This window comes from Perca flavescens, chromosome 2, assembly GCF_004354835.1.
Source record: "Perca flavescens isolate YP-PL-M2 chromosome 2, PFLA_1.0, whole genome shotgun sequence".
In the NCBI taxonomy this organism is placed as follows: domain Eukaryota; kingdom Metazoa; phylum Chordata; class Actinopteri; order Perciformes; family Percidae; genus Perca; species Perca flavescens.
Genome location: NC_041332.1, coordinates 30,255,772 through 30,264,725, shown reverse-complemented (window position 1 = coordinate 30,264,725; position 8,954 = coordinate 30,255,772). Strand labels below are relative to the sequence as shown.

General features: G+C 41.1%; 1 protein-coding gene across 1 annotated transcript; it reads left to right on the top strand.

Moving 5' to 3' along the window:
* Positions 1–5,101: 5,101 nt before the first annotated feature.
* Positions 5,102–5,749, top strand: fgfbp2b (fibroblast growth factor binding protein 2b; the record flags this gene model as incomplete). Its single annotated transcript, XM_028589482.1, has 1 exon — positions 5,102–5,749. A coding segment is annotated over one exon (648 nt), but the record flags the coding sequence as incomplete, so codon positions are not given.
* Between the last annotated feature and the right edge of the window lie 3,205 nt (positions 5,750–8,954).

Below are 8,954 nucleotides of genomic sequence, written 5' to 3'. Positions count from 1 at the left end.
TGTTTGAGGTTGCTGTCGCCGCTGTCGCACTAAATTCATGCACTTGGGGAAATGGTTGGGTCTATGTAAATTATAGAGTAAAGTCTAGACCTACTCTATCTGTAAAGTGTCCTGAGATAACTTTGAATTTGACACCATCAATAAAATTGAATTGAACTGTTTTCCCGTTTCCGGAAACCCCATTTTTTCCAGGTCATATTCCCTGACCTATGAGCTATCCTGACGCTAACCACTCAAAGTTAATGCCTAACCTCAACCATCTGCCTAACCACGTCGCTGCTAAGGTGGCCGTGGCTTGCCAAGAAAAGCAGTGGAATTCATAATAATTAGCTGTAGCTGTCATGGTTAGCATACAGACATGAGAGTGTAATTGTTCTTCTCAGCTAACTCTCAGCAAGAAATTGTATTCCCCAAAATGTTGAACAATTCCTTTATACACTGAAGGTGGAAACTCCCAGTTCTGTTTGGCTCCTGCCTGTCTAAAATAATGAAATCCTTGAGACATCAAGAGATCAGTCCAAAGTTTATCATGGTCCATTACTACAAGAGGCAAAAAGCTAATACCCACACACACACACACACACACACACACACACACACACACACACACACACACACAGTTTGTGGGGAGGGATGCAAATCTGTGAATTAAAAACTTCAGTCAAGTGTCTTCTGTGTTTTTCTTTCACAAACACATGAGATATTAAGTAGATATACAGTATCTGCTGTTATATCACCTAGTGAAGAAACTGATAGTATTGTTCTTTTGAAGGTCATAAATCATCCAAATTATCTTTTAGGTGTGCTTTTATACGATACATAACCTTTGAGCCACAGCTAGCAATGAAAAAGAAAAACACTTGATGATATAAGTAGAGCAAATGTACAGATGGGTTAGACATCTACTCCCCTAAAAAGCCACAGCCTGTCTGCCAAAGCACACAGAACACTGAGGAACGCAGAGAACATTCATGTACACCCATGCATAAGGCAGCTGAGAAGGTTTGGGTCTGTTTCTGGGGACTGAGGTGGCGTGACACTGTTGCATCCTATCAGAAGAGGACTACACTAATTGAATTTAGGGAAACATCTGGTTCGTGCACACAAATACTTCACTTGTTTACTTTGCATTCCCGGTGTCTCTTACAGGGGAACTGTTTTTTTCTTCCCCACCAGATTGATGGCTATAAAAACAGAACTTCCTGAATGTACTGAGGGCATGTGTGCATTTGTACATGCACGTGTGTGACTTTGTACACAGCAGCAGCAGCAGACTATACATACGCTCTCTTCTTCCGCTCCACTGTATGTCCAAGCCAGCTGGTACACATGGAATAGGCCTCATCAAAGGCAGTGCCTGTTCTTCTGCTTAGTTTCATAAGTTGAAACTCACTGGAGAGTGCAGTCATGCCTGGCTATGAACTTAATACCTGTTTGGTTGATGGATTGATACTTGGCTTTGCCATTAAACAGCATTCATCTAGTATATATTCACTATGGAGCTCCCTCTATATTCTGAGATTTCAGTGTATAATCTTTGGCTTTTCATTGTATTTTGTTTCTTCTTTATTTCATTTCATTTTGTGATTTGTAACAAAGCAATTTCTCATTAGGATTACAGTTTTACAGTACAGTACAGTTTTTTGTTTCCTCATATATGTGCACGGAATCAATCTTCTCATCAAACTCTTGGCATGTCCCAAAATGTCAACTGTTTCTTTAGCTTTAAGAACCTTTAAACAAGACTATGTAGGTCTAGGTTTTGCAAGGTCATTATATAGCCAGTCCCAACACAGTCTGCATGGAGTGCTGCTCGGAGGTAAAGAAGGTGTCCCTCTTGTGCTCTTTGGTTTGGGGAAATCCTGGTTAAGAAAGGTTGAAGGAATCTGAGGCCCTTAAGAGGGTAATGATTAAAAAGACTTTAATATCTCTTGGTTATTAAGTTATAAAAACATGCCACGTTTCAGCAAATAAGGCCTTCATTAGGGGAAGTACAAAATGCTCGCCTTTGGGCTGTCTCTTAGTTGTTGGCAAGTAGTCACATGATTAGTGTAAACAGGTAAAGTCACATGACAGACCAAAGGGCAAAATAGCAATAAATAAGTAGAAAAATAAATACAGAACATCTTTAAACCCCGTAATCTTTAAGTGTGTAGAACACTACAATACATAACAGACCATGTTCAGCAGAAAAAAACACATATCAAAAGTCTAACAAAATGTAAGGGCAAATTAGCAACAAACAAGTAGAAAAATGTATACAAAACATCTTAATGCATTTTAATATTTAAGTTTAAAGGACACACAGGCCAAACGGCGCATGGTGTTTTTGAAAGGGCCCCGATGCCTAAAAAACAACAAGAGACTGTTACAGAAGTCAAGTTTGTCGTTCAAACCAGGGTATTGCATAGCTTTCAATGTAGAAATCCAAACCAAGAGCTTTATTAATCTGTCTCCACCCCTTTTTGAGTCATATCTATATGGCCTATGTCTGATATCTTTAATGAATTGCTACTACCTCGGTAAGCCTCTTTGTAATGTAGAGCCATGGGGTATTGGGGGTTGCTAGTTCTTAAAGTGCCCATATTATGAAAAAATCACTTTTTCTGGGATTTGGGGTGTTATTTTGTGTCTCTGGTGCTTCCACACGCATACAAACTTGGAAAAAAACAAACATCCATGCTGTTTTGAGTGAGATACGGGTTTCTGAATGTCTTCTGCCTCCAGTCTCCTGGTGAGCTGTTCAAAATCTGCAGGGCTTTCTACATTAGTAGCCGAGACAAGGTGGCGAACCGCTACCATGCTAGCGCTAGCATGCTACCTCATCCTCAATGGCAAAACACTGCTACAACACACACACATTCACCATAATCTACAAAAGAACTACTTACATGTCCCTGTTCTGCAGGTATTCCACGCAAAGTTGGAAGTGCGCCATCGTTTAGAAGAAGTCTCCCGGCTAATCCTGCCTTGTACTGACCGAAGTTGGAGAAACAGCCTTTCTTTTACTGTCTATGGAAACAGCTAGCTAGCTGATTATGATCCTTACCTAGCTACTGCGCATATGCGAGTGCCAACAAAGATGATACAGAAGTAAGATGTCTCACTGTCTAGCTAAAACAGAGACATGAACACACAGGGTGAAAAGATGATCTGCAGCAATGTGCAATACAACAAAAATATGGTGTTTTTTGAAAATTAAACCATGTAAACCTATTCTGGTACAACCTCAAAATACAATTCTGAACCTGAAAATGAACATAATATGGACACTTTAAAGCATGTTTATGTTTGGCCCAATATAAAAACAGTCACATGGACACTCAGACAAGTCTGTAAACCACAGATGAGGTATTGCAATTTATAAGTGACTTCATATTACGACCTGATGTTATATCAGTAAAATAGTTGGTATTAGTCATATTACCAAAATGATTGCAATGTCCACTTGTGGCTTCCTCTGGTGGTTACCCACCATGTTTACATTGTACAGGGGGAAGATGACTCCTCACTCGTTCATCATTAAGGGTTGGAGCTCTTCTGAAACTGACGGTAGGGGAATCTGGAAGAGCTTCTTACTGTAAGAGAACTTTTCAATATGTTCCAGTTGTAAGCTGTGGATACACTGTAACTAAAAATACACGCTTGGAACTGAGCCTTACTCAACAGTATGTCATGTGGCTCGCTTCACATGTTTGAATAAGGATAGTAGCTTTTTGTTATTTGTTCGATATTTACAGTATGTTTTTAGTAGACTTTAACAAACACCATTTCCCATAAGCCCTGATGATTGCTAGCTAAATGTCAGGACTCGACAAAAAACACAAGGGGTCTTAATCTAGCTCAAATGAGTAAATGCTGAAGACGTTTTTAGACTGAAGAGATTACTGAAATCTCTCTGTGGTGGAACCAAACAACTCATACATCTGAAATGTGATATTTTATTTTATTAAGTGTATCATGTTTTTAATGTTAATCTGAAAAGTAACTAGTAACTAAAGCTGTCTGATAAAAGTAGTGGAGTAAAAAATATTTTCCTCTGAAATCGAGTGGAGTATAAGTATAAATTAGCATAAAATGGCAAAACTCCAAGTAAAGTGGAAGTACTTCAAAATTGAACTCAAGGGCGGTACTTGAGTAAATGTAGTTAGTTATGGCACCTTTGAAAGCGTGAAACAGAAGGTGAAATAAAGCACTGTTTGGCTGCGCAGCACCAGTGTGTTAAAATTTAAGATACAGATTTCACCATCTAACTGTGTGTGTACCTCGGTTTGCAGTGCAGCAACAAAGTCTCTACAAAAAGGGAAACTGCATCTTAAGATGAACATGATGAGGTTTTTATTATTACAGGATCACACATCAACTTTAAACCCTCAGCAAATAACTTCAGGCTGCAATTTGGCACCGGACCATCAGTCCTCTCCTCCCCCTCTCCCAATCATCAATAGTCAAAGAACCGCTTATGTTTCTTTATATAAGCCCTCCCCACTCTTTTTCACAACATTTGGCTCCATGTGTGTACTGTCCTTCAGACGTCTTTCTCTCCTTCCCCCTCTCTGCTCCCATAGACCTGTTGACCTGCTTCCCCTCACCCCTCTTCCTCCTCCCTGGGTTTAGGTTCTCCCCCTCCTCATCCATCTCATCCATCACTTTTTTCAGTTTTGAACATACCACACAAGCTTCATGTGGCATGTGTGTGTGTGTGTGTGTGTGTGTGTGTGTGTGTGTGTGTGTGTGTGTGTGTGTGTGTGTGTGTGTGTGTGTGTGTGTGTGTGTGTGTGTGCGTGTGTGTAAGAGAGGAATAAAGGGGGTCAGTGCTGGAGGAGGAGTTTGAGTCCTTCAGCTCACCTGAATAATACCTTCTTTGTGAGCTTCAGCCTTATAAAGTCTCACTCCGATACGTTCTACCCTTGCACGCCTTGATCTTCTGTGGGGAAACATACGTACACTTCATCCCATACCTTCATCCACTAGCACACCTAACGCCGTAATGAGAGCCAGGATGAGAGTGGCGCTGCTGTTTCTGACAGCAGCTGTTTGTGTGTCAAACGCTCAGAGCAACAACAGCAGCAGCGTCAACAGGCAGCAGCAGCAGCAGCAGCAGCAGCAGCAGCAGCAGCAACGCAGCAGCGTCTGGGATGAGGCCATCAAATTCAGCACCAAGACCAAAGACTCCTGTACCATGGTAGTTTCTGGAGCCGGGGACTATACTCGCCTGCGTGTCTCCTGCAAAGGTCCCAGCCAGGGCCAGACCCAAGGACGCTCCTACTACTGTGACTTCCAGGGCAAACCCAACCTGTGCCGCGCCTACAACCTCAACCCTCGCCACTACTTCACCCAGATGATGTGGGACATGAGGAAGCTGAGCCACGCCTGCCAGGGACCCAAAGTCTACCGCCCAGCGATGTGCAAGAAATACCCCGACGAGGCCCAGATGACCTTCCTGGCCTCCTGGCCCAAGGCCACCACCCCTAAGCCCTCCAAGCCTGTCCAGGAGCCGCGCAAACCAGTGGTGCCGGCCCAGAACAAGCCTGTCACTACTCCTAAACCTGTCAAGCCCCAGCAGCAGCCAGTCAAGCCCCAGCCAGGCAAGGGCCCCCAGATCAAGAAAGCCACCCCCAAGCCTGGGAAGACCACTATTCGTCCCACAGAGCTGACTGACTCCAAAGCCTCCCGCATCGCCTCTGAGTACTGCTGGAAGAGCTTCCACGGCGTCTGCTCCTACTTCATCAGCTGGTTCCAAAACTGAGGCGATACTGCAGACACAGGTGAGTTAAAAAAAAAAAGAAAATAAAGATGATGGAAAGCAAAGTTAAGATAAAGTTTAGTAAGAGGTAGGATGGAGAAGTTAGCTTTAAAAGTGTGAGAAAGACAAAGCCTTGTGGTTGTTTTGGTGTGGATGAATTAAACTGGGAACCACTGCAAAGCCAAAAGTCACATCAGTAGTGATTTGCAAAATGTTAGTCATACACTCAGTAGTCTCCTCTTTATACACTCAGCATAGTTTATGGAGCACTTTATCTCCACAAGAGAATATATCTCAAATGAATCACAAAATCCTAATTTTTCTGTTGTTTCAGGTTGGAAACATAAGCGTCAGAACTCTTCTCGACTATCTTTGACCTCTCCAGGATCTGTGTGGGATACTCTGAAGTGATTTCGCCACCTTGTGAGGTCTGACTACCACCGCTTGCAGCGTCTTACGGGCTGAGCCAAAAACACTCGACCTACACCTGTGTACGGTTGGGGGATGACTTGCTTGTGCAGTCATGTAGTGGACATGAATTATTTTTCTCTCTGTAAAACACACAGCAAGGCAAAAGTTAAAATATGGCAGGCATGTGATTCTGTTTGTAAATGATGTAAAATTCCCTCCTCATGTCACATAAATGTTCCAACAACATGTGAAGGTAAAGAGAATAAAGTCAGAGTGGAGACCTCTCTTCTTCTGTGTCGCTCTGTTTGTTTTTTCTGCTACAAGTTTTCGCACTCATTCATTCATTCATTCATTCAAAGGAGCCCTTGTTTCTCTTCATCGCCGGCTGTAACAACATGTCTGCAGCCTGGCGAAGGGAGTTGTTAAGGGACAGACAACAGACTGCAGTAAAGATAACACAGAGGGCGTCTGAGCAGAGCTAAACACTTCTTTGTATGAGCTGATGAATTAAGTCTTAAGAGGTACTGTGTGCAGGAACAGAGGACGTCTGTGTGAGAGGAAACACATGCATGGGGCTGCAGCACCGGCGCTGTTAACACAAACACACACATAGTGGATGAGGATGGGGGCTGCAAATCACACTCACTCGTCACAGTGAAGTGTTGCTCCTTCTTCGGTAATTCAACCACTTAACATTGTGTTGTTGTTCAAACTCACACATTTCAGTGGTGGACGGCGTACTCAGATCCTTAACTTAAATGACAAAAATACAACATTGTAAAAATACTCTATTACAAGTAAAAGTCCTGCATTCAATCTCCTGTTAACCCTTGTGTTGTCCCGTTGTCTAAATGTATGTAATCAGTGTCATGTATGTAATCAGAAATACGGGGTTCTTTTTTTAACTACCTAATTTGGATTACCCAAAAATAACACGGATGATTCCATACAATGCGCTTTGCAAGTACAACAAATTTGAATTACACATTGAATTTTGTGTCTTTTGTTCAGTGTTTTAGCATTTGAAAAGAAATTGAAATTTTTTCAAAATAGCAACTCAACTGAACGTTGACACATGCCATTCTGGGATTATCCTTTAATATTAGTCTAAAAATGTCATTATTTCGGATTTTTAACTCAAGAATAAGGTATAATTTCCTATAAGTGAGGTTTATTGACCATGAATTCCAAAAATAAGTGTAAATCTAGTAATTAGTTGGTAATAGAAATGTTTATACATGGTAGTGAAAAGAAGCGTTAAACGTCAAAGCCAAAAGAGACAAAAACTTTAGAAAAAGTGATTTTCAGTTTTGATCCGGGAGGACGATGCATGGTCGAATAAAAGTAGGCTACTGAAGTATTAGCAGTAAAACATACCTAAAGTAAAAGTACTTGTTCTGCAGAAAGGTAGACATTATTGATAATCCTGATGTAGCCTATCATTGTAGAGGCAGCATTTTACTGTTTTTGCTCACTGAGCTGAAGCCAGTTTGAACTACTTTATGTATCGTTAGGTAATGTACTTCAGTGGTTTCAAACCTAAGGATCGAGCCCCCTCCAAAGATAAATGAGAGGATTATTGGAGCAGGAAAAGAAGAAAAAAACAAATCTCCTTTTCATGTTTTTGGGACATTTCTCCAATCTTTGCTTATTTGTGCAATATTAGATTATGTATATAGTCATTGAACAGTTTAAATGAAACCATCTGAGAAGTTTTGAGGGGAAATGCTAACAACTCATTGACCTCTGAAACATGACAAGGGACCACAAGCCCAAAACGTTAGGAATCACTGGTTTAATCTTTAGCAAATGTGTCGTATATTAAAAAAATAAATTAAAAATGTATCATGTTTCTTAGTGTAAAATCCTAATCTGAAAAGTAGCAAGCCTACTGTATTAACTAAAGCTGCCAGATAAATGTAAAAGGTAGCCTAAACATTTTTTTTCTGAAAAGTAGTGGAGGAGAAGTATAAAGTAGCATAAAATGCAAAAACTCAAATAAAGTACAAGTACCTCAAAATTGTACTTAAAGTACAGATACTTGAATAAATGTTCTGTTATTCAGTCATGGTGAGGAGGCTGCTGAACCTCGAACAACCACAAGATGGTGCTGATGAGTGCAGATAGGACACCAGTTGGAGTAGCTCTGGTGTCATAATAGGGAGAGCTACATGTAGCCTACACACACACACACACACACACACACACACACACACTAAATCCTGCCACTGTTTACCTACAGTAAATCTACTACTACCACTACTGCTTCCGACACAGTGACTCAGTGATAACCAAACTACTGTAACTTGTGACATTATTGGACTTGTGCCCATGGGAACCTTTACATAACTCCTTCCTTGTTACCATGATGTTTGGTTCCCACCTGCAGCAGCTGCGTCATTACAGGCGTGAAACATGATGACAGGGTGGGGCTGACTCATTAACTTATACCTTTGTGAAAACAGTGGTGTGCTGTAATCGGATATGTAGGTCAACTTCACAGCATCAAAAAATTATCAAATGTATAAAGTGTATAAAATGCAAAGTTATGTACAGTTCCTTCTGTTCCATGTTGAACAACTACGAACAATCTTAAAGGTGCAGTAGGTAAGACTTATAAAACTAACTTTCTGTCATATTTGCTGAAACTGACCCTATGTTCCAGTAGAACTACATGAAGCAGGTAATTTAAAAAAGAGAAAATCCAGCTCCTATGGCACCACCTACAGCCTGTAGTGCAAATTGTAAAAATCCACAGCTCCCTGTTCAGATGCACCAATCATGGCCAGGGTGTCTA